The following is a 26,495-nucleotide window of genomic DNA, read 5'->3' on the forward strand; positions in this document are numbered from 1 at the left end:
AAAGAAGAAATGAAAAAGGAAAAGAAGAAATATACAATTATGGAGAGATCATATTACTAGGAATGCATTTTAATGTTAATTGGTTAGAATGGTGGATTACATTTAAAAGTAAATATTAAAAAAGTTATAAAATGTCAGAAACCAGAAAGACAGAAAAAGAAAGATATGTAGAGATATATAGAAATGCTTTTGAAAACCTAGAAAAAAATGAGAGAGAGTATTATGATAAAGAAACATAATTATACAAAAGAAATTATGAAAGATCAAGAATTTGTTATATAAACAAAGGCATTTATTACAAGGAGAAAAGGAAGAAGTGTCAGGATATTTGCATAAGAGGGTGAAACAGAGATGCTCAAAAGGCACGTCAACTAGCTTTAATGAAGATTAATGCTACTTAATGTCACACGTTTTCATCCACACGAGTAGACTTCATCAAATAACTACAACAAAATACACGGTCATCACATATAACACAATTAATTAGAAAAAGACAATCAAATTCCTAACGCAATTAATTAATTCTAAAAGATAAAAATACTTGGATTTTTTTTTTATTTTAAAAGGCATAGATTTATTTATAGAGAGTTGATGCTTTTACTAGTTTGAATGTTTACACAAAACGACATGTATTTTTATGCATGTATTATGTATTTAATGCAATGGCAAAACGAATACTTGTTGCATGTTTTGAATGAATGGTTAAATTAAGTTTTTTTTGTTATAAGGAACCATATAGTGGAATATTAAAATTTACATGGAAAAGGGGTGAAAAAGAAGATATAAAAATTGGGGACCAGTACTACTAAATAATACAGATTATAAGATTTTTTTATAAAGATAATTAAAAAAATATTGGAAAATAAGATGGAAAATATAATGGAAGAAAATGTATATGGTATGAAAAGAAAGGGATTGATATCAAGAATTGCTAATGACAGTAAGAGAAATTGTGGATGATACTTTAAATAGAAGAGATGATGTAAAATTTATGGTAAATTATATTAATAAATCTTTTCATTTGATAGAGCATAAGACATTATGAGAATTAATGGAAGCATATAATTTTAGTGGCAGAATTAAAAAGGTTTGTATGACAGTGTATAGTGACAATAAGATAAGAATTCTTATAAATGATTTGTTAAGTAATGAAATAGGAATGAGTAATGGCATAAGACAAAGTTGTCCTATGAGTGGTATATTATTTTCTTTAGTTATGAATATGGTAATAAGTAAGGTGGATTATAAAATGGAAAATGCAAAAAATGTAATTCAAACAGGTGTAGATATTGCAGTTTTGATGACGTATGCAGATGTTTTATTATAATAACTAAAATAGTTAATGGATGAAAGAAGCCATATTTTGTGTAATAGATTACTTAAAATAAATAGGAATAGCATTAAATAAAGATAAAAGCAAAGGTTTGGGAGATAGGATAAAGACAGGAGGAATACAATTTACACTAAAAGAAAGTTCAGTATTGTGAATACATTTTGGTAATAAATCAGTAAGTGGAACACCTTGGGAAAACATTTTAAAATAATTAAAATAAATGTGTTGTTTATGGAGAACATATAGATTATCTTATAAGAAAAAAAGCTAATTTAATAAATTCAATATCAGTGGGAAAGCCAGCATATTTATCAAGCGTGTTTATGATTCCAACAGTGTTTGAAAAACAATTATTAAAAGTTATTTTTACATATATATGGGGATCTAGAGTAAATCCAGTAAAACAAGGAGTATTATATATGAATAAAGATAAAGGGGGCTGGAATTATTAAATCCAGTAGTATATGTAGCTTCATTAAAGTAGTATTAAGTGTTAATATGGATACATGAGAGAAATGAGAAATTAGTAGTAAGACTGATTACGTTTGAAAAATTTTGTTAGATAAAAATAAATAAGAGAGAAAAAAATGTGTTAATGAAGAAATAGAAAATTATCAAGAAAAAATAAACATGGAGAAGATAAAGATTCATGAGATAAAAGAAGATTGCAAAACATGGTGTAAGAATATAAAGTTACAATCCCATTGTTTTAACCCATGGGAAAAATTACCAGAAGAAAAGATTAAATCTATAAAAGAAAGAAATAAGTGGTGTAGTAATAAAGTCGAATGTCAGGATTTTCTGTGGAGACTGGGAATAAAGAAATTACCAGGAAAAGTAAATACGTCTTTAAAAAAGAGAAAGGATATGTTTGTATTGTGGTTTAGAAAAAAACACAGAACATGTTTTTGTGAAATGTAAAAGAGTAGAGAATTTATTTATGTATTTATTTTTTATTTATTTATTACATTTATTAACTGGGAAGTGTCTGAAAAGTTCCAGACATACAGTACAGTATACGACATGTACAAATTATTACAAGCAGTAAATTCAACTACAGAGTTTATCCAAAGTTAAAAATAAATTGAATTGTTGTCAAAAAATATAGTTTCACAATATAATTAGGCATGTAGCATATATAGGGAAATAGCTAGTTTGCCATGGTTAGGAGATTACAGTAGTGGGACTGATAAGAAGCACATTGGGAGAAAATAAGTGAGAGGAATAGAAAGGACAGTCAGATAGAAGCAGCAGCAAGAGAAAACCCCTTTAAGGTAGAAGGAGGGTGGAAAGATGTGAATAGTGGAATTAGCCAGGAGTATGGCAGAAGCAGAGCCAGAAGTTTGTTAGATATTTAAGTAGTTGTTGTTTAAACTCAGGATAGTGGGGACAATTAGTAATGGGTTGGGGTAGAGTGTTCCAGAGTTTGGAAATCTTATGGGAATATAGACAGTCCCCATGATAGTTGTGTGAGAGGGATCTCTCTAGTAGTAGTTTATTTGAGGATCTGAGGGTCCTGTTATTCCTAGTGGGTTGACCCAACTTGGAAAGAGCCGGACAATTGGTGGGTTGGTTTATTAATTTGTGGATTATAGTAAGTTGGTTGATAGAAGATTTGGGAGTTCGAGCCATTGTAATTGGGAGAGGACAGAACAGTGGTGTGTCCTGTGTGGGGCATTTGTAGCAAATTTGGCAATCTTATTATTAGCAAGATTCCAGGTTGTTTAGGTCAGATTTTCAAATGTTGGTAAGAATTTGAGATCCATAGAGGAGGGAGGGTAGCAGGAGAGAATGGACAGTGGCAAGTCTGGCATTGTGGGTGAAATATGGTCTTACCCTGTATAAGGTGCCCAGTTTGATGTGTACTTTTTTAATTGTAAGGGAAACATGTTTGGTGAAAGTTGGATTCTTATCTTTAGTGACCTCTAATAGTTTTGTGTCAGTAATGGGTTCGATGATGGTTCCATTAGAGGAGTGAATTGACAGAGGGACTTGGCAAGGTTTGGCTTTTTTATTTTCAAAGACTATTCATTTGGTTTTATTAGGGTTTAGTATAAGTTGATGTTCTAATAGATATTTTTCTATGCTTTGGAAGGAGGATTGCATTTTTAATTGAAGTTTATAGGGTGATGGAGCAGAGCATATAAGGGTAGCATCATCAGCGTATTGAACAATGTCTGCTTAGTAGGTTGCAGAGCTAAGATTGTTAGTGAATAGAATGAAGAGGAGAGGGCCAAGTATTGAACCTGGGGGACGCCCACTGAGATGGGAAGTAGGGAGGAAAGAGAATTTTGCCATTTGGTTGCTTGCTGTCTATTCGAGAGGTAGCTAAGGAACCAGGACAGAGATGATGAGCTGAGCCCATAAGTTGAGAGTTTGTTGAGTAGAAGTTGATGAGACACAGTGTCAAAGGCTTTAGACATGTCAAGAAAGATGGAGGAGATTGCCTGGCCTTGATTTAGGTGTGAGTGAATTGTGTTAGTAAATGGGATTAGAGCAGTGGAAGTACTATGTTTGGGTCTGAAACCATGTTGTGAATTTGATAAGAGATTGTTGGAAAGCAAGTGGTTGAGCAGTTGTTTATGGATACATTTTTCAAGGAATTTTGCAAGGGGAGAAATAATGACTATTGGGCAGAAGTTGGATAGGTCTTTAGAAGCACCATCTTTGTGGAGAGGGATGATGTGGGATACTTTCCGTAATACTGGGACATAGTGTTCAGAAACAGAACGATTGATCAAGATGGATATGGGGTAAGCTATAGATGGGGTTGCTATTTTCAGAAATTTGTTAGGGAGTACATCAGCAGCCAGACAGCAGGGTTTGAGTTTAGATAGGAGAGATCTTATAAAACTTGTTTGAATGGGAGAGAAGCAGAAAGGGTTTGGATTACCAGGTGTGGAGGTAGGGATGGTCAGAGGTGTCATACGTAGATTATGGGAAATTGTGTGAAGAAATTTTTTTTGAAAGTTAAACAATAGTACTAAAATAAACATGGATATTATAAAAATAGAAACAAAGAATGTAAAATAAGACTGGACAAAAAGTTGTTTTATGTAGTATGGGTGATTTGGAATGAGAGATTAAATGAGATCATGTTTAATGGGAAATGGATATTGTCAGTAATATTAAGAAAAAAATCAGATAGTGGTTATGGAGAAAAAAGTGGGGGTCTAGTTCACAGAAAAATATATAAAAATGAAAAAATAGAATCTACAAGGAGGAAGTTATGCAAATAATTTAGTAATTTTGTAAACTTATAAATATGTATAGATCTATATGCAAATGTAAATATGTAAATAATGTCCATATAAATAGCAGGTAAATAAAGGACCACTACTCTGTTTGGCATGTGTCATGAAGTCTTTTACATCCACCTGAGCTACCAACAATACGAGCAGCCTTTGTTCTTTGTTTTTCTGTCTCTACCACCTAGTGCAAGTGTACTAACTTTTGCACTACTGTCACTGCTGTTTTCTATCCATTAAGTGTTATTTCTTTTTCCTTGTTGTCCAACTTCACCTCCTATCTGCTCCCTGTATGTCTGTGTCCACCTGATGTTGCAGTTTTGAACCTAGTAAGAGTCTGGAATCTTTCAGATTTTAAATAGAGTTGGATATTCAACTTGCTGCAGAATTAGATATTTTAAATATCTGACTAATTTACAAACTATAGCTGTTGTAATTATGACTTTTACCTGTGTTAAATTGTCTTGAGAATTCTGTCTAGTATAGAAATTAATTATCAGATTTGGATTTAGATTTGTATGTCATATGAATTTAGTGCATATTTCGTAGCAATAAGTATAACAATGCGGTGAGCAAAATTAATATACCTCATAGATATGACATATTCTTTGTTTAAAATATATCCTCCATGATCCATGTCCCTTTCTTAATCACTTCCTTCTTTTTTCTGTATGTTGTTAATAATGTTTAATTAAAAAAGTAAAAAAGTGATGGCATACATCTCAACCCCACCCTTCCCAAATCACTAATTATATCATTCATCACCTGTATTATCTGGCTTGGAACCCTTGAGGTTTATATATGTTGACATTTGTAGCATATGCAGTACAGAAGAACAGTTATATTCTCTTACAGCTGTTTACCTCCTATAAACTTTAAGTGACTGATACTTGATTGTAAAAAGACATTCTAAGCACTGAAGTTGTTTAGAACTGATCTTTTAAGAAAAGATCGGGTGGAGTTGTTACTGTAATAAAAATATTTTATCAATGGCTACATGATCTCCCTATTGCCCATATATATCAAAAGTAGAAAAGCTATACTTGGAGACATAGAACTGAGACCACACAGACCTTTGGCATGTAGCCACATTCCTTCAGAATACTGAGATCATGCATATGAATCTACCATATGATGGATCACATGCCAATCAAAATATTATTCATACTCGTGGAAGCTCTTAGGGTTGACTAGAAGGTCAGTGCAGATCTGTATCCACCAACATTTAAATGTAGATGGCTAGTTCAGCTCATAACATGTCCAGGCAGACATTTTATTGATTCTGTTAAAATAAATACCCTGTTCTGGGCTCTTGCATGTGTTCCTCATAACATTCTAACATCAAATACTATGGCTACTACAGAAGTGACCACCTACCTATATTTGTCACTTAGGCTTAGACTAAACCACAAACTCTGCATAATTATATCGAAAGTTGATCAACTGGTAACCTTAACTACATCCTTACAGAGAACTACCGTCCAGCCAGCATGTCATTGACACCTTATCAAATTATATAAAACAATTCAATAGTTATTTTCAGTTCTAGCAAGACTGCCACACTTCCTTAAAGACTGATTTGTGAACATGTGGATATGTTCTTAAGGTAGCATAGTGGTGCGATAAGTAGCACTGCTGCCTTAGAGCAAGAGGCCCTCTGGTTCAGTCCTTGGCAGGGGTGCCCTCTTTGCAGAGTCTGCATGTCCTTTTTGTGCCTCCCTGTTTAATATCTCAAATTGTTTTGAGTTTCTAATACAGTTATGGGAATGAACCCCATTCCTAAGTCAGAGTACAATTAGAGTTTATAACAATAGTATTGTTTCAGTCTTGGTGTTACTCTAAAGCCAAAAACACAGCATCCCTGGGACCGGACAACATCCCAGTCTGCGTTTCACACGAACTTCAGAACGAACTGGCTCCCCACCTAAGCACCATGTTCAGTCATAGCCTCACATCAGGCTTTGTGCCCACTGAATGGCACACAACAACAGTTATCCCACTCCACAAAGGGGGACCACCACTGATCCTGGGAACTATTGCCCTATTAGCCTGGCCTGCAAGGCCGTGGAATGTATCATCATGGAACTCATAAACAAAGACACTGGTAACCTCCAAAGTCTGGACCCCACCCAGTTTGGGTTTGTGAAAGGCCGATCATGCCTCCTGAAACTGATCGACTTCTTTGAGGTAGTCACCAAAGCTGTAGATGAGGGTAAGGTGGTTCAAACAGACTATCTTGACCTCGCCAAGGCTTTCAACATCATCCCCCATTCTGGAAGTATAGCTAAACTCACTAAACTAGGTATCAATCCTTATGTCACAAGATGGGTTGCCAACTGGCTCACTGACAGAACCCACACTGTAAAAATTGCAGACTCCAAATCTGACTTCAAACCAGTGACAATTGGAGTACCACAAGGTTCAGTCCTGTGACCTCTCCTGTTTGGTATCTACTTCTCTGAAGTACAGGCTAACACAGAAGGCCTCTGGCAAATGAAGTTCACAGATGACTGCAAACTAGGAGCCATAGTCGAGTCCCCAAATTATGTGGACATCCTACAGTGGGGCCTCACTGAGACAAATGCCTGGTGTCAGATCCATGGCCTCAAGCTCAATGCCAAAGAGTGAATAGTCATCCCCTTTGGTAAAAACTCTGTACCCATGAACTACTACATAGGCAGCAGTCTACTTAACACTGAATGTGTGATAAGAGATCTTGGGACCCAGGTGGACAGTAGTCTCTCCTTTGATAATCACATTGTCACAGTAGTCAGGAAGTCCTTCTACATGGCACATCTCATCATAAAACGGTTCTCATCCTGGAAAAAAGAGATCATTGTTCCCCTCTACACAACACTCATTAGACCCATTATAGAGTACAATGCCCCTTTTGGAATGTACCTCACAAGACATCTGCAGCAGCTGGAAAGGCCACAGAAGTACCTCACAAAGGGGATTACTGGCCTCAAATAGATGCCCTACACTGACTGTCTTAAAAAACTCCATCTATGTCAAGCAAAGTTCCTCACTGGCAATCTTCAAGTAAAATCTTGATGAGTGGATGGGAAATAGGAAATACACCCTGGGGATCACTTCTGTGGCTCTGCTCGACAGTGGCACAGGAAAATAACTTTCTTGGGTGGCGTAAGCCATGGAACCTTGTTGGCTAGTCTTACTTAGGCCCTTGGGCTAATAGCCTATTACCTACCTGTGAATAGTGCTGTTCGTAGCACATACAATGTGCCAGGAATTGTCTCCTTCTGTAATTCATTTGGAGATACATTTATTGGTAGTATTTTTAAGTACAACTGTAAATTGTTTATTTATTTGACCTGTTGCTACTATTGGAACTGTCTGGATATCGTTATTTCATGCTGCCCTTGTTTCTGCCTGCAAATTCTGATATTTTATGATTTTGTGTCTCTCTGTACATAAGACACTGTAATCATTGGGTGCAGCAATTTCAATAATCATTACTACTTTTGTCTTTTTCATGGACTACTATATCTGGTTTCCTTGCATCTGATTTTGAACTGTTGATAATAGGGGATCCCATATTATATAATTTTTGTCATTCTCTACAATGCTTTGAGGTTTGTGTTTCCAATGCTTCTCAGATACTTCCATACTGTAGAGTTTGCACTATCCCCAGGGTAGTGGTCTTGCCACATTATTATACCTTTCAATATACAAGCCCTTTGCCATGAGTGTATCATACCCAGTAACAAGACGCACATCTGTTTCCAGTTCTGTTTTACAGAACTTGCATTTTCTGTTTTCCAATGTTTTCAATGGACTTTATAAACCAACATGCACATAGTCCACTGTCATGGGATGCCATTATTAGCCTTTGATCATTTGGTTTCAGTTCACCTCTCCTTAACCATTCCTGCATCAGATCATGGTCAGCATGAGGTTGTTCCATTGTATTTGTGGATTTTTCATTGTTTCATCTCATCTGATCATTTTCCTTATATTGTTTCTTTTGGTTTTTGGCACATTCAGTTGCTGTCTGATTTTGATCTACTTCTGATTTGATTTCCATTCTTTCTTTATTCTGAAGTGCTTCTGCTAAACTGAGCAAAGATGTCACTTTAGACTTCTTCTCCTCATGTTTTAAAACTTTTACCATGTTTGGATCTGATGAGGTTAGCTGATAGCTGTGATAGGTATGAAGCCCCAAGATTGCAGATCTACACATACCGCCATTTTTGAGCAGGCCCATACCTCCTTCAGAGTGATGAATATATAATCTTGGTATATACTAATTTTCCTCTTTGTGTCAGTGTGGGTTTTTTCTGAGTTCTTAAGTTTCCTTCTACTTCAGAAAGTTATACAGTAAGTTGACTGGCAATCTTCCAAACTGCCTGAAGCAATGTTTGCAGTGTATGAGTTAGTGAATGTGCATGTCCTACCATGGACTAGTGCCCTGCCCAAAATGAGGTTCAAATCCTTGCATCCAGTGGCTGTAGGTAAAAGAGTCTGGTGTCCCTGCAACCGCCTAAAGGATAAGGTGGATTATTAAAAAGGGATAGGTGATAGACAAGTAGGTTCATATCACATAACCCCTTTATTATCTCTAAAGTCTACACTGTTAAACAAATTTTCTTGACTTTCAACTATAGTCTTCCAAACAACATATTTACTATAAACAACTTATACGTGATTCTTGTACAATCATTTTAATCATCTTATCTGCTGATCATCTGTGATTGAGTGAGTTTGTGTGTGTGTGTGTGTGTGTGTGTGTGTGTGTGTGTGTGTGTGTGTGTGTGTGTGTGTGTGTGTGTGTGTGTGTGTGTGTCTGTGTCTGTCTGTGTATGTTGGCTATAATGTACTCCAGTACTGTTACTAAGTCATTTTTTTGTGAAGTCGTACTACCTACTGACAAAGGCACCACCTTAAACAAAAAAATGAACTATAGTCTTATCTTATCTTCAGTTGTTTTTACCATTTCTTTTATAAGTAGTTTTGGCTCAGTCCCACCACATGCATCCAGTGAGAAGCCATTGACTACTGACAATTTCAAATCTCCCTGCTTTACAGCATCCAGGGATACTGGGCAAGAGAGCTGAGTGTCACAGATTGTGTCCATGATCCAGGGATGGTAGAGGATTTTTCAGAACCCCCTCGACTTGTTAACTGCTGGGCCAAATTCAATACATGCTATGCTGAGCCCAGCTTGGAAGCATGCTTCCAGACACACATTGTGCTTGTCTGGACTGAAATGTCAAACACTCATTTGTGGGATCACATCTTTGAGAACCATCTGGGTGTATAGTGCACATATCTGAAAGCTTTTGGTAGATACCTCTCAAATATTCAGATTTTTGCCTCATGTTTTTGGTCTGTTTCCCTGTAGTTTACCAGCAAATCATTTTAGGATTGAAGTTTCTAAGTAATGACAGACATTTTTGATTCATATCCTTCACGTATCCTTCTGAAAATGCATGACAATGCAAATCCTGTCATTCTAGTAACTTTCTAAGTTAATAAGAGCAATATTTAAAATCTGTCCCTGATTTTGAGCCTTTGCCCCACCCCCCGCATTACTTCTGGCTTTGTCCTGAATTCTTGCACTAAGAGATTCTTAGATTAATTCTAGGTTATTGATTTGTAGAAACATTTGCAGCCTAACCCCAAGACACCAAAATGTGAATACCCACAGACGTAAATAATTAATACCCAGTTAAAACCCAGTTCAGTGAGGACTTAAGAAGTCGACCCAAGGTGTATTAAATACCAAATTTTGACCACTTTCAATAAGGAAAATCCACACACACAACGAAGAAACCAAGTAAAAAACTGTCAGTGGGTGGGAGAAAACAGATACCACAACCTTTTAGCACTTTCGTCCAGTTTAATAAAATTGAACTTCATCAGAAAAACACATCCATAATAATTACATCATTTAAACATCTACAAAACTTATCACATGTTTCTGTTCCAACCAATAGAAAATGTCAAAGTCCATACTTGTATCAGAATATGTGAATTACACTGAAATAAAAAAATTAAATAATATATAATATATTTAGTGGAGATTTCAAAGTGATTTTAGAATGCAGGGAAACCTTATGGCAAATTTTGTTGAATGCAGAACAGCTTCCTGGACTTAATGACATGATAAACATCAAATGCTTTTTACAAGCACAAAGGTTATAAAGCAATATTATATATTTTATTTATTTTTTTAATTCAGTATAATTCACATATTGTGATACAAGTATGGGCTTTGACATTTTCTCTTGGTTGGAACAGAAACGTGATAAGTTTTGTAGATATTTAAATGATGTAATTATTATGGGTGTGTTTTTCTGATGAAGTTCAATTTTATTAAACTGGATGAAAGCGCTAAAAGGTTGCGGTATCTGTTTTCTCCCACCCACTGACACTTTCAGTAAGGGCTTGAGGAGCCAGAATTGATGTGTATATACAATTGTCCATCCATTCATCCAGGTTATGCTTAAAGAAGATCAGGGAGTTACTTGGTTTTATGTCCAGTGGAAGTCTATTCCATAAAAGAGGAATTCTCTTGGAGAGGTGTCTATCTCACCATCAGGTCCTATTTATATTTCGCGGAAAATGTAGATTGCTTGAGCAGGTATTTAGGATGTTATTTGTTTTGTGAATGAGGAACTGCGGTGTTGGTGCTGCGGTAGCATTGTCGCCTCACAGTAAGACGTTGTCCTGTTCGATTCTCAGCGAGAGCGTCTTCTGTGTGGAGACATGCGTGAATGGGTGTATCTTCGTTGAAAGTTGTGCATCACGGCCGGCAACTCAGCACGTAAAAATCTACTGCCAATCATTAGCGGACCAGAGTTCCTCTGTGGCGACCCCTAACCAGGAAAAGCTGAAAGACACAACAACAACATTTGTTTTGTGGATGAGCATGAGGTCATATAGGACTGGATCCTTTGAAGAGGTTCCCTCTCAACAGTCTGTAAGAAACAGAAAAAAACACTTTGAAGCAATCATTGTAACTCAAGGAAGACATGCTCTTGATTGTCCTGGTGATGAAAAGCTGTAGATTCTCTAGCCGAGCCATATAGTTAAACAGGTGCATGCGAAAGGAGCATTATACTTTATTACAGGCATAATGGGGGAGGAACGGAGAGAGATGACAACTTCCTTGGACCCTGATGATCTTCACTTGTTGATCAGTCTGTACAAGTGAAAAGATTTCCAAATGACAGTGGATAAATGGTGATCAAAGGATAGTTCATTATCATTGAAAGTGCCCAGGTCCCTGATGACTGAGTCAACTTTCAGTGATGAGTGTTACCTATGTAGTAGGTGGATGAGTGCCCTTGTTTGCTAAAGGATACAATGTAGCATTTCTTGGCATTTAGTTTAAGACCATGGTCCAGGCACCATTTTGGTGCATGTTAGGTCCTCTTGGAGAATCTGGAAGTCAGATGAGGTGTTTATACATTTGCAATCATTCACAAACACAGCCACATGCCTTTGGTGCTAGCTTTGACATCAGAGAAACTAATACCAAAAAGAAGTGGCCCTAGGACCAATCTTTGTGGGATATCACTGATAATTACTCTTTTCTGTCAGTGTGCCACCAATAGTAATAGACTGGGTACTGTTGTTAAGCCAGTTTGTTATCCAGCAGGCAAAATAGGGATTTACATTCAGTTTGATTAGCTTATTGATAATGGCAGAAAGTGGAATGGTCTCAGAATTCTTTGCCAGGTTCAGGCAGTGAGAATTGATTTGCCTGTGTCTAATGCATCAGTGACCTGTTGATAAAAGTCCGCCAAGGTCAGGAGGCAAGATCCACCTTTTACAAACTCATACTGGCTTGGGTCTGGGGTTTGTAGACTGCCTATATCCTTGTTAATAAATTCCATAATTATATATTCCATTGCTATACGAATAAGGCTACTGAGGCTTATAGGTCTATTGTTCCCAGGATCAGTAGTAGGTTCCCCCTTTGTAGAATGGGCTGACTACAGCAGTTGTTCACACCTGTGCTACAAATCCAGTGTATTGGCAGAGATTAAATAGGCTTAGTAGCAATCTATGAGACAGTGTCTGGAACTTACAAGGAGGCATCCAGGCACATTACTGTGGCCCACAGAGCTTGTGTTTCTGGCCTTGAAGAAAGCATTCAGGACTTGCTCAGAAGTAGTCAGATAGAGTGGCATGGGCACAATAATTTGTTGTGGAAAGCTAGGGGGGTAGAGGAGTATATTTTGAGCTAAATTTGTCAGCCATTATGTTATGTCCTCAGGTGAAGAGTATGTAGTGTTGTTGTTATGTATTAGTTCTATGCAATGCTGGACATTAATTGTAAGATTTCTGACATAGTTTGTGGTCATCCTTAGCATGGATGACAATTTTTTGTTCACATTTACTTTAGGAGAATTTGATTTTGCTTCTGAGTTCTTTATTGATTGTTTTTGAGTTCTCCTCTAAACTATTGGATATTAAGTTCAGACATGTGGGCTAAGAGTTTCTTCTTCTTATTGTATAGTTTGTTTATACTAGGGTTCCATCAGTGGGATTTATTCCTGAATTTGGCATTATATTTGTGTCTTAAGGGGACTTAATCCCTCAATGCATGCTTTGAGGTGTGCATAGAAATTGTCTGCAACTGTAGCAGCATGCATGATGGGGTCACTGAGAAGAGGGAGATGAAATTTCATCAGGTTATCAGTTATCTGGAGTAGGTTTGCCTTAGAGTAGTCTCTAAAGACAGAAGGACTTTGTGGCAGATCCAGTTTTATCTTAATAGTGAATGCTACTGAACAGTGATCAAATATGATCAGTAATGTGGCAACTAAATGTGTTTGGCATGGGGGGAGGGACTGTATTGGTGAAAACCAAAGCCACTGTTTTAATACCCCTAGTTGTGACTAGAACTAGTTGGTCTAAGGAGATGGCATTAATGAAGTGATGGTGGTGTAGGTTTTTCAGTTAATGGAAGGATAGTTGGTCACCCAAGAGAATAGCGTTTGGTACAAGAGGGATAGTGCCATTTTGTGTAGACATACATCATGGGCTGCAGGTGACATGGAAAGGGTCTATATCAGAACATCGAAGTTTTAAAACTTTATATGTTCTAATATCGACCCGTTTTGAGTGAATGCTAAAAATAGCGAAGCTGCAGAACACCAAATTATTTCCTAGGGAAAGAATTTGGTTGTCCGGTTCTGTGGCTTCGCTATTTTCAGCGCTGTAGTGGAAATTTACGGTTCAGGTTCAGGTAAAGTGTGCGATTGTGTGGTTGTTATGATTAGGGCGTGGGTTAAGTGAGTTAGGGTTGGGGCGGGTTAAGTGAGTTAGGGTTAGGGTGCGGGTTAGGTGAGCGTGCGATAGTGACCGACCTTAGGGTTAGGGTTTGGGTTAAGGTAAGTGGATAGATAGTGTATGTATAGTTTAGTATAGGGTTAGTTGTAGGATTATAAGTGTATGTGTGGGGTTTGATGTTTTTTAGGTGTGCTTGTGTTGTGTGTATGTGTTTCGGAGTAGCAAATTTTTTCCCAAGGAAAACATTTGCTGTTCTGAATGTTTGATATTATGTGGTTTAGATATTTTAGGTTCGATTAAATAGCGTTTGCTATTTTCATCTTTCGATAACGTGATATAAATGCACATGGAAAGGGGGTCGATAGTTTACTATGATGTGGTACTGAGTTTTATTTTATTGTGAGAAGGATATGGAAGAGTTCAAGGTCTTTGCCCTGCCTTAAGAGTCTGCAAGTGAATTGACTTCTTATGAAGACAGACACACCAACTCCTGTAGCTCCCTTTTTTCAGTGGTGTGCCTGAAAATGTAGTTTACCATTGAAACCCTGGCCTATGGGGTGCTATCACTATTCTGAAACTATATTTAATTAGCTAAGCAGATATCTATAATTTCAAGAGTTAGAAATGCCTGTAAGGAGTGCCTATGCTTGTTAAAACTTTTATCACTGAGCAGAGCTTGGAACTTCATAATAAAACACCTTATAATCCAGCACTGAATACCAGCAATCAGTACTTAGATCTTGAGGCAGTACATGTTTGTCAAATAGCATAAAAAAGCATGATGCAATGCCATGTGTTTGCTGAAATAACTTTCCACATACAGAATAAAAAATAACATAAAGTGTTAAGAGCAATACTTTACCTAATATTGGCATTATCTCAGCATTTACTCTTTTAACTGGATATTTCTGGGCAGGTTGCTTAAATGGTGAAATACTAAAATTAATTATATGCTTTTGAATGACAAATATTAAGGGTAAGCCATAAATATGAGCATGAATCAGCCTGTTCAATTACTTGTAAACTCTCATCCACTAAACAGGTATAAGGATTGCCTTAAAGGGACATTTCTACGAATACTAAAAGGGAAACGACAGTTGTACCATTGCATAGATTGTCTTAGATCCAAAAGATTTGCAAACTGTTGGCTGACTCATGAAAATTCTGTAAGGAAACTTGTTTTAATTTGACATCTCTCATCTGTGATGCATAGTCTCCAGAGTACAGGACTGCAAATGAAATGATTATGTAAAGAAAATGTCTTGTGCAGTAATTTTGCTATCACTGGTACTACAGTATTTTGTTCACATCAGTATTGAAACAATAAGATGTGGTTCTTTTTAACTTTTTTCTGCTAATTTGTTCCTTTCTAGACCTGCAGTCTTAAAAAGCTCAGAAAACTTCACCGTATTAGTGAAAAACAGTATTAAGTTTCCAAAATTCCAGTATACTAGGTACGTATATGAAGTAATGATTCACAATTATTATATAAAGATTCAGTGGCCACTGAAACAAAATATGTTTTATTTCTTTTTTGGTACTACAGGAGAAACATTTTACCTAATTTTAATGAATCCTACCTAAAGAAATGTAGATTTCATCATATGAGAGATCCATACTGCCCAGTTTTCAGATTAGGAGCCATTCTCGAAGCAGCAAAAGAAAATTTTTCGGATATGGCTATTGAGGTTGGTTAACATTATTTATTCCTGAGTGCATGCCTATATGATGTGAATGTGTACTTGGATTATTTGTATAAACATATGTATATTTGCACACACACACACACACACACACACACACACACACACACACACACACACACACACGCACACACACACGCATGTATGCATGTTTGTATGTAGAAAGAAAGATAGCACATGAAACATTTACTGTATGCAAAATGTTTATGTATAGGGATATGAAAATGAGATGATGTCCAATGCATAGATCACCACTGCAGTAGCCTAAACTATATGGGTCTGACCATCTGAACTAGCCAGTTTATCAGAGCTTTGGATGCATTTCCTGTGCTCCAACTGCCAAGAGCTCACATGGAACAGTTGGAGTGCAAAAAGGCTTCAGAGCTTTTTTGATGCAGAAGTGAGTGCTTCTTTAGCAGGCCTCATTTAATAGACAATTGGCTAGCAATCCTTCAAGAGCTGGCAGATAAGTCTCCACTTGATAAAGTCTTCCTATGTCTAATATTGTATGAGGAAAACTGGTGTTTTTTCTGTAAAAATATATTGCTGCTAGAAAATAGACTGTTTTTGCATTTCTATGAGAACTGTCATGTTCATGCTTGTGTAAACATTTTGTGAGGAAGAGTTTTAAGTCTGACTAAAAAGTTACTCAGATTTTAACATTTTGTGTGTTTGGGACAGGATTTTGTACTTGTAGGGGGCCATCATTGATTTACTTACCTCAAAACCACTTGTTCTCTGCCAGTCACTTAAATGACTCATCCAGGCTCCGCTACCTGCTTTCCAGCTCCCTTTCACAGCTTACCTATAGAGTAACCCTTGGTCTGCATACTTCCTTTCCCTGCCCCAAAATAGAAGAAAGTTGTAAGGAGTATTTTGGAGATAGACTGTTTCTGAATTTGCCTCAGCCCCTGGTGGGTAACTTTGCTGTGGTCACTTGTTGTTTCTAAAACCACACATCTTTTTCCCCATCCTCTTTTTGTAGCCTTCCAAACCACCAAAGACTGGGGATAGCCATATTCTCTTCAGCTGGAGGGGTGCCCATTGTGGGCAGTGGAGAGACACTTTTGATGATGTCAGTGGAAGGGGTAAGTGAAGGGTCTTCACTTGGCCAGGACAGGGATTTGGTTGAGGGGTCTAATGTGCCTAAGAGTTAAACCTTGTTTAGGGAGTGTGTACTTCATCAGAAAATAAACTTCTAGTCTCCTTTCCTGTTTCTATAGATAGGACAGCTTTACTCAGATTTGCCAATGGACTGATATGATGATGTGAGGTATTGCCAGCTATGCCAGGAGATGTACAGCAGTGGATGTGTAACATATGCTAGCACAGCTAGCTGGAATTTTGTAAATAATTATATGTCATTTGTATATCAAACTAATTTGTACAGATGCTTGTGTTGAAAAATGTGTTTGTAAAGCTGCTTGTGTTAAAAATGTACCGACAGTGAGCCCTGTTGGACAGAAAAAGAAATAAACATGTACTATTGTAACTGTTTAAATGTATATGTTTTTGTGAAATCCCCACTCTGGGTCAGTAATCAAGGAGCCTGAATCCTCACCACTGGCACTGGAGAGGGATGTTCACCTGGAAGAAAAATGGATACACCCAGTAGTTCCACATGCAGCTCTCTGCATCAAGCACAATTTCCCTTAAGAGCATACAGGGAACACAGTCAGTCTGGAGTCTGGATTTCCCTATCTGTTCCCCTCCAGGTCCCCAGTAAGACTCCCCACTGGCACAGCTATAGAGTTTAACCTGTTTTCTTCCAGTATCCTCAGTTAAAACTGTGACAATGTGAGGCATTGCCAGCTATGCCAGGAGAAGTAGGGCAGTGAATATGTAACATATTCAAGCACAACTAGCTGGAATTTTGTAAAGAATTATATGTCATTTGTATAGCAAACTGGGTTGAACAGATGCTTGTGTTGAAAAATGTATTTTTAAAGCTGTTTGTGTTAAAAATGTACCAGTAGTGTGCCCTGCTGGACAGAAAAAGAAATAAACAAGTAATAGTGTAACTCTTTAAATGTATATGTTTTTGTGACCTCCCCACTCTGCCAAAGGAATTAGGGCAGTGGATGTGTACCATATGCCAGCACAGTTAGCTGGAATTTTGTAATGAATTATATGTCATTTTTATATCAAACATGATTTGTTCAGATGCTTGTGTTTAAAAATGTATTTGCAAAGCTGCTTGCGATAAAAATGTACTGACAGTATGCCCTGCTGGACAGAAAAAGAAATATACATGTATTATTGTAATTTTTTTAATGTATATGTTAAAACATATACATTTAGAATGAAATATACATGTATTATTATAACTTTTTAAAATATATATGTTTTTAACAGAGGATACTGGAAGAGAAGAGGTTAATCTCAATCCAAATAACTTTGAAAATAGTTTGAAATTAAATTACCTGGCTTAGGCCATAAAGCTTGTATCTTACAGTTCTCAGTGCAGCCAGAGGAAACAAGTCTGTACTATGAAGCTTTCTGTATTGTCTTTGGGGTGAACTAATTGCTACTCTGGAAAGGTGGAGGTTTGAAATTGTTTTATGACTTGCAGAAGCTGCAACAGATTTGAGCAAAACTCTATGTGTGTGTATGATTGACATATATTTGCTAAATCCTGGCAGTTTCTAGCAACGGGGATAACATGGGAACCAGAAGTCAGATGCACAGAGGTATGTGATATCATTCTGTAATCTTGGAGAAAAATAATGTTTAGTACTAGATGAGACTGAAGTCTCATTGCAGTCTGTTTTTGGAACCTGACAAAGAAGGACCTCTCACTTACTTTGTCTTGCCTTGCTCTAGTAAGTGAACCAGGGAATAGTAATTCTTTAGATCAGTCAGGAAAATATAGTGAGATTAATTAAGTACTATTTTATCTGTATCTGTGAATCTATTCATCTGTGTTATTTTAATATTTCTTGTGATTGAAACTCTGGTGTTTACTGTAAATAGATATTTAGTATTTTCATGATCTTTTCTTATTTATTATTAAATATATTTAAACTTCTCATTGTGGCCAGTCTTTTAGAGAATATTTTAATCTCTGAGAGTACATATATATATTTGGTGAGAGCTCCTGTCACTCCTGAAAGCCTTGCTGTTGGTCAGACTACCATTTGTATTAATATTAATTTCACTCAGTATAATTGGGTACCCATGCAAGAGCCTTAGAGTAGCTAGCTTTTGAGTGTCTGGTGGTGGTTTAACCCCCTTATAGTCTGGAAAGAAGGGGGCATAGCTAGTAAATCTGTACCTATTTCCCTGATGTGTGCACGTGTGTGAGTGTATGTGTGTATGTGAAAATCAAATCACAAAGAGTGTGTGTGTGTGTGTGTGTGTGTGTGTGTGTGTGTGTGTGTGTGTGTGTGTGTGTGTGTGTGTGTGTGTATGTGTGTGTGTGTGTGTGTGTGTGTGTCAGCTGTTTGGAGCAGGGACACATAGCACTGATTTCATAAAGATGGTGCTGGAGAACTTGGCTTGGACACTCAGCTGAGGTCTCAACTCTATAGCTGTGCCAGTGGGGAGTCTTACTGGGGACCTGGAGGGAGACAGATAGAGAAATTCAGACCTTGGACTGAGTGTGTTCCCTGTGTGCTCTTAAGGAAAATTGTGCTTGATGCAGAGAGCTGCATGTGGAACTACTGGGTGTATCCATTTTCGTTCCAAACGAATGTCCCTCTCAAGTGATAGTGGTGAGGATTCAGGCTCCTTGATTACTGGCCCAGAGTAGGGACATCACATATTGGTGAGTAGTGGTGTGGATATCAAATAAACTTTTGTAGCCCGTAAGCAGCTGTCACTAAAGGTGTGTTTATTCTTGGCAGCCACAAGGTAAACATATAGAGTTTCATTTTCACAACAGTTTTATTTTTTTTTTTTTAGTTTAATTTAGTCAAGGAAAGTAGGCAAATATTTTAGCAGAGGATTATGGCAAGTTGACAAAGATCCAGTTGGCCAAGGTATGTGAAGCCAAAGGACTGGTGTATGCCAGCCTGACTAAAGAGGAAAGTAGCTCAGCCTTAGTCGTAGCTCAGACCAGTAACCAGGAGGACAACCAGTTTGGTGATGCGGATGTACAGCCCTCAGAAACAGGACAGTTCACCTTTTCCTCAGAGGACTTAAAATCCATTTGAAGTTAAAGAGACTTGGACTCGAGGCCAAATGTTTGGAATTAGAATCAGCAGAGAGAGACTGAGGCATTTGGAGGTCAAAGTAGAATCAGCAGAGAGAATGAGGCATTTAGAGACTGAAGAAAATGAGATTCAGCATCAACATGAGATGGAAATGCTGACTCTTCGTCAAGGTCATGAAGGTTATGGGAAAGGGAATAACCAAACTCCAGAAGCAATAATGGTCAGGAAATGTCTTCCACGGTTTACAGAGGGTGATAATTTTGATAGTTTTGTTTATATATTTGAAAGGGTATGTAAACAGTATAATATTGACCAAGCGCTCTGAGTATAGTTCCTGACCCCCTTACTCCATGGTAAATCTGCAACTGCTGTTTCTAAATTGTCTGAGATTGATTAAACTATGATAAGGTAAAGTAATGTTTGCTTGTATGTTTTAAGTTAATGCCAAAGTAGTTAGGAAATCCTTCTATGTGGCCCATCTAACTACTAAGGGGTTCGCATCAAGAAATAAAGAGGTTATAGTGCCCCTCTACTCGTCACTCATCAGACCCATCATAGAGTACAATGCCCCATTTGGGATGTACCTCACAAGACACTTCCAACAGCTTGAAAGACCACAAAAGCACCTCACCAAGAGGATTACTGGCCTCAAACATATGTCCTATGCAGCCTGAATGAAAAATCTCAGGCTGTACTCAGTGGCATATCGCTTACTCAGAGGTGATCTCTGCCTGACTTACAAAGCCATGTCCAACTCAGAATTGATGGACATGCTCCACCTAAAGAAATCCAAGTCACTGCGAGCCACACACTCTAGTGAGCTAAACCTCACCACAACAATGAATAGAACATGCTGGAGGGATAGATTCCTGTCACACAGACTCCCCATGATTTGGAACAAAATTCCTAACTACATTAGGCAGAGCCCCTCACTAACACTCTTCAAGAGAAGCCTTAACGAGTGGATGGGTAACAGAAAATACACCCCTGGGATCACTTCATTGGCTCTGCTTGACAGAGGCTCAGTTGAATAATCAATGGGGCAGCGAAAGCTGACACACTCTGGCTGGGCTTATAAATGCCCTCAGGCAGATAGCCTAGTACCTACCTATGAACCTATGAACCTATGGAGCTTATACAAAAACATTTTGTGAGCACTGACGCAAGGCAGATGAAAGTGTGTGTGATTATATTGCTGAGTTAAGCACTTATTTTCCTAGATGGATGAGTGGGTGTCAGGTCACTACTTCTGAAGGGCTGACAGAACTTTTGGTGAGGGAACACATCCTTAGCACTTTGCTTGAGGACATGAGAGTCTGGTTGGCAGACTGAGAGTGTAATTCTGCAGAGCTGGGGTAAAACGTGAGTCTCTACTTAGCAAGCAGAGCATCACTGCACAGGAAAGGGATACCCAGTGCTGCACATGGATATAAGGAAACCCATGGTGGGTAGCCTAAGTCACCCCAGCAGAGTCCACCTGTAACAGGGGAAGCCACTCGTTCAGGTACACAGCCAGGATCAAGGGTTCAATGCTTTAAATGTAACCAGTGGGGCCATGTATCATATAGATGTCCACAGAAACAAGGTGGGGAACAAAAGGTGGGGGAGTCAGCAAGTGGGATTAATAGTATGCCAATGTTAAAGTTGTCTGGAGACCACAGGGGTACCAAACTATCACCATAGTTTATATCTGATCTTAGTGAATGGAAATCAGGCCACTGCTAAGAGATACACAGCCTCTGACATAACCTCTGTGAAGCCTGCAGTGGTTAAAAAGGAACAGTACTTGCTTGGCCGCCAGTCCACTCCAGTCAGAGCCTTAGGAGAGACTCAATTCCATATGCTTTTGATCAGGGTTCACCTTGACTGGGAGGGTGGAAAAGGAAGCAAGCAAGTAGGTATGTTTGAGGTTATCCCTGCAGATGTCCAGATAGGGAATGATTTTGATAATGCAGTACCTTGTGTGCATGCAGTCAGGCTTGGAGACAGTTGTGTGGATCTAGTAGCCTGGGGGAGACCCAGACAGACCCCACAGCTTAAGCCAGGGCTGGTGAGGTAGCTTTTTCAGGGAGGGAGCTACCCTATAGCAGTGAGCCTGAAGGTGAGCCACAGCTGCTGGTAGGTACTGATGTTCCCTTTGACAGAGTGACTGCAAGGGCAGAGGTGAGTGGTAGTACCCAGGCAGACAGTGAGGCACCGCTGTCAGAGGTACCAGATTTCCTGTGGAAGGGGAGCAGCTGGGAAGAGTTACAAAGATAGAGTTCAGATAGGTTCAGCTCTCAGACCTTACATTAAGAGGCTTGAGGGAGGTAGTTAAGGAGGCACCTGATTCTCAAGGAAAAGGGGAGTCTGTATACTGGAACAAAACGTTACTGTATAGAGAGTGGACCCCTGAGAGAGGGCTAGAGGGTAAGTTAATACAGCAGTTGGTAGTGCCTAGAGCCTACCATCTGGCACTTCTAGCCATAGCCCATTACATTCCATTGGCAGGTCATATGGGTGTAAAGCTTACCAAGAGACATATTATGCAGAGCTTCTATTGGCCTGGGATTGCAAGGCATGTAACAGGGTATTGCTGGACCTGTGAGCAGTGCCAAAAAGTAGGCAAGGCAGGTGACAAGGTCAAGGCTCCTTTGATGCCTTTGTATGTGATTGAGGAGCCATTACAGAGGGTCGCTATGGATATTTTGGGGCCTCTGAGTACCCCATGTTCTACAGGGAAGAATTATATCCTGGTGGTAGTAGGTTATGCTACTAGATACCCTGAGATGGTGGCTCTGTCCTCCAGAGGCAGAGAAGGTGGCAAATGCTTTTGTCAGACATTTTCAGCAGGGTAGGTTTCCTGAGAGAAATACTGACTGACATAGGTGCCAATTTCATGTTAGACCTGCTGGCTTGTCTGTGGAAGTGCTGTTGGGTGAAGCACCTAAAGATCACCCCCTACCATCCCCAGACTAATAGTCTTGTGGAGAAGCTACACTCTACACTAAAGACCATGCTATGGGCATTTGCAGATCAGTTTAAGAGAGAGTAGGACATATATTTGCCCCATCTGCTGTTTGCATACAGAGAGGTATCCCAGGAATCCACAGGGTTTTCACCCTTTGACTTGTATGGGCATAGGGTGAGGAGGCATTTAGATTTGATTTGTGATGCATGGGATGGACAGTGTGAATCCCACAAGGAGTCTGTTTTGACATGTGTCCTAAACCTCAGGCCAAGGCTTAGGGATTTCATGGACTTGGCCCAGGAGAACCTGGGAGGAGCCCAACAGCAGAAGAAGGCGTGGTATGACAGTAATGCTTGAGCCCTAGAGTAAGCTGTGGGACAGCAGGTTATGGTTCCCATTCCTGTCAGACACAATAAGCTGCAGGCAGCTTGGGAGGGACCCTTCAAAGTGGTAAGGAAGGTCAGTGGTGTTGAATACATGGTAAAACTGCTAGGCAGAAGGCAGGGGCACAAATTGTACCATGTTAACATGATGAAATCTTACCATGATAGGGAGACCCTGGTACTGAGTATTTGCAGTAGGAGGCAGGAGGAGTCTGAGGGGTATCTATGGCTACTTTAAGCCAGCCAGCAAAATTCCAAGTTACTAAGGTGGAGCCTAGGATTGCAGGCATATGGTATGACAATGTAGCCCTGTAGTAGGGTCAGCAATACCACTGCAGATGGGTTCTCAAGACAGGGTATGGGTTAATGTATTCTCAGATAGGCTTATTCCTCTCAAACAACATTTCTCAAGGGTCACTTGAAAATGTAGCTTGAGTCTTCAAAGGGGAAAGATGTGATGATGTGAGGTATTTCCAGCTATGCCAGGAGAAGTAGGGTAGTGGATGTGTAACATATACCATCACAGCTAGTATATTGTACATCAAACTGATTTATACAGATGCTTGTGTTGAAAAATATATTTGTAAAGCTGCTTGTATTAAAAAAGTACCAAAATTGTGCCCTGCTGGACAGAAAAAGAAATATACATGTATTATTGTAAAGCAAATCACAAGTGGCACACCAAAAATACAATAAGGCAAATCCAAACACGACCAACTCTTACAAGCTGTGGAAGATAAAATAGTTATTCCCAAAACAACACACAAAAAAAACATCATAAGCACTTTCTTCCCTTCAAAGAGACTTCATCAAATAAAAACCATCCTACTACAACTCTTTATATACTTCCAATCAAAGTAATTGGAACCAATTAATTAATCAAATAAAATTCCACACTTAAAGAAACATAGCTTAAAGTTAGACTATCATATATATAGAACCCTTACCAAACTGGCCTGTGTTACCATCAGCAAAAGGTTCAAAAACCCACCCCATGGCAGTATTAATAGATAAATGGGTAAAGGAAGTAGTAATTAATACACCTCACTTGGTGAAGGATTCATAGGATTTTTTAAACAAACTTAAACAAAATCTATGAAAAAGGCACTTGCCTTTTTTAGCCATTGATGTGGTGGATCTCTTTTCTACAAACCCTAAGGTGGAGTATGGACAATATTTTCAAGAAATGTTACATCTATATTCATCCCTATCAAAGGAAAATATTTCCCTTGTAGTTGAGCTACTAGAATTGGTGATGGAAAACAATTTTGTGCATTTTGAGGATGAGTAATATCAACAAGTCACAGGTGTAGTAGGATGGTTTTTATTTGATGAAGTCTCTTTGAATGAATGAAAACACTTATGAAGTTTTTTGTGTGTTGTTTTTGGAAATAAATATTTTATCTTCCACAGCTTGTAAGAGTCGGTCATGTTTGGATGTATTATTGTAGCTGTTTAAATGTATATGTTTTAACAGAGGATACTGGAAGAGAAAAAGTTAATCTCAATCCACTTAACTTTAAAAATAGCTTGAAATTAAATTACCTGGCTTAGACCATAAAGAATGCATCTTACAGTTCTCAGTACAGCCAGAAACAAAATGTCTATACTAGGAAGTTGTCTGTATTGTCTTTGGGCTGAACTAATTGCTACTCTGGAAGGGTGGAGGTTTGAAATAGTTTTATGACTTCCAGAAGCTGGAACAGATCTGAGCAAAGCTATGTGTGTGTATTTTATTTATTTAGTTATTATTTATTTGACATTTGTTAACCGGGTTGGTCCAGCTGGGCCAGGAGCCCGTTTTCAGTGGAGACCCGAGGAGAAAAGCTCCAATTACAAAAACAATTAGGATGACATAGGTAACAAAAAATAGAAAGTACCATAACCAAGTATAAATCCAAAACATATTAATACAAATATGACTCAGACATATTTAGATTACAGTAAGAGGGTAAGTACTGTTTTTTCTGTATCTGTGTGAATCTATTCATCTATGTTATTTTAATATTTATTGTGATTGAAACTGTGGTATTTACTGTAAATAATTATATGGTATTTTTGTGTTCTTTTCTTATTTATTATTAAATGTATTTAAACTTTTCTTTGTTTTTTTAGAGAATATTTTAATCTCTAAGTGGACTTATTTATATTTGGTGAAAGCTCTGACTTCTCATGAAAGCATTGCTGTTGGTCAAACTACCATTTGTATTAATATTAATTTCACTCAGTATAAATGGGCACCCTTGCAAGAGCCTTAGAGTGTCTGGTGGTGGTGTAACTACTTTATAGTCTGGGCGGAAGGAGGCATAGCTAGTAAATCTGTGCCAGCCTTTCCCAGGTGTGTGTGTGTGTGTGTGTGTGTGTGTGTGTGTGTGTGTGTGTGTGTGTGTGTGTGTGTGTGTGTGTGTGTGTAAATCAAATCTCAAACAGTGTGTGTATATGTCAGCTGTTTGGAGCAGGGACACAAAGCACTGGTTTCACAGAGAGGATTCTGGAGAACTTGATTTGGACACTTGGCTGAGGTCTCATCTCTATAGCTGTGCCAGTAGGGAGTCTTACTGGGGACCTGGAGGGAGACAGATAGAAAAATCAAGACCCTAGACTGATTGTTTTCCCTGTGTGCTCTTAAGGGCAATTGTGCTTGATGCAAAGAGCTGCATCTGGAGATACTGGGTTATCCATTTTTGTTCCAAGTGAATGTCCCTCTCCAGGTGTCACTGATGAGGATTCAGGTTCCTTGATTACTGGCCCAGAGAGGGGATGTCAACTTATTACTGTTTTTTCTTTGCCTTTGCAATCTTAAGACAAGAAAAGGAAAATATTTCCTTCTCATTCTGAGATACTATTTCAGTCAAAAGAGCTGACCTTGCAGGGGAAAATGTGTGTACGTCTGTTGCTCCCTCTCAATCTACAGCAGTGATCATTAAGAATATCTGACACGGTAATCCAGACACAGAAAACCTTAAGAAATGCCTGAAATCTGGATCTATAGGAATGTGATACATCTTTTAAATCTAAGGTTACTGGAAAACTCAAATGGGGAATAAGGGGTAATAAATTGTTAAGTGACAAGATTATGAATCTGGATACCATCACAAACTAAAGGAGGCAAGGAAAGCCTGCTACTAGAAAATCATATTTGTGCAATTGAGAAATAGTTTCTAGTTTGTGCCATTCAAAGAACCAGGATATGCTTCAGGCCCATCTGCCCCTAGTTCTTAATTATTTTTGTGAGTTTCTGTCCAATGGTTTGTTGCACTCTATCAATGTACATTTGCCAGCCATTTTTAGTTCTCTGCCTTTGGCTCCCCCTTTATAATAATGCTAAAGTTAAACAATTTTTGAAAGGGGTTTTGCATATTTTCCACGTAGGAAACAGATGGCCCCTCTTTGGTACTTTAGTGCTTGAAAAGCTTTTTCTCCTTTTCGACCAGCTCATCTGGCTGATTTGAGCTTTTTA

At 38.3% G+C, this 26,495-nt stretch overlaps 1 protein-coding gene across 1 annotated transcript in view; it reads left to right on the forward strand.

Annotated features, from left to right (window-relative positions):
• Positions 1–26,495, forward strand: part of P2RX7 (purinergic receptor P2X 7) — a 414,468-nt gene that overhangs the window by 267,263 nt on the left and 120,710 nt on the right. The window contains exons 6-7 of the mRNA XM_044068649.1: positions 15,219–15,299; positions 15,392–15,533. Of these exons, the coding sequence (XP_043924584.1) occupies positions 15,219–15,299; positions 15,392–15,533 (223 nt within the window). The remainder of the gene's footprint in view (positions 1–15,218; positions 15,300–15,391; positions 15,534–26,495) is intronic.

This window comes from Protopterus annectens, chromosome 4.part0, assembly GCF_019279795.1.
Source record: "Protopterus annectens isolate FY-2018-M chromosome 4.part0, PAN1.0, whole genome shotgun sequence".
Classification (NCBI taxonomy): domain Eukaryota; kingdom Metazoa; phylum Chordata; order Ceratodontiformes; family Protopteridae; genus Protopterus; species Protopterus annectens.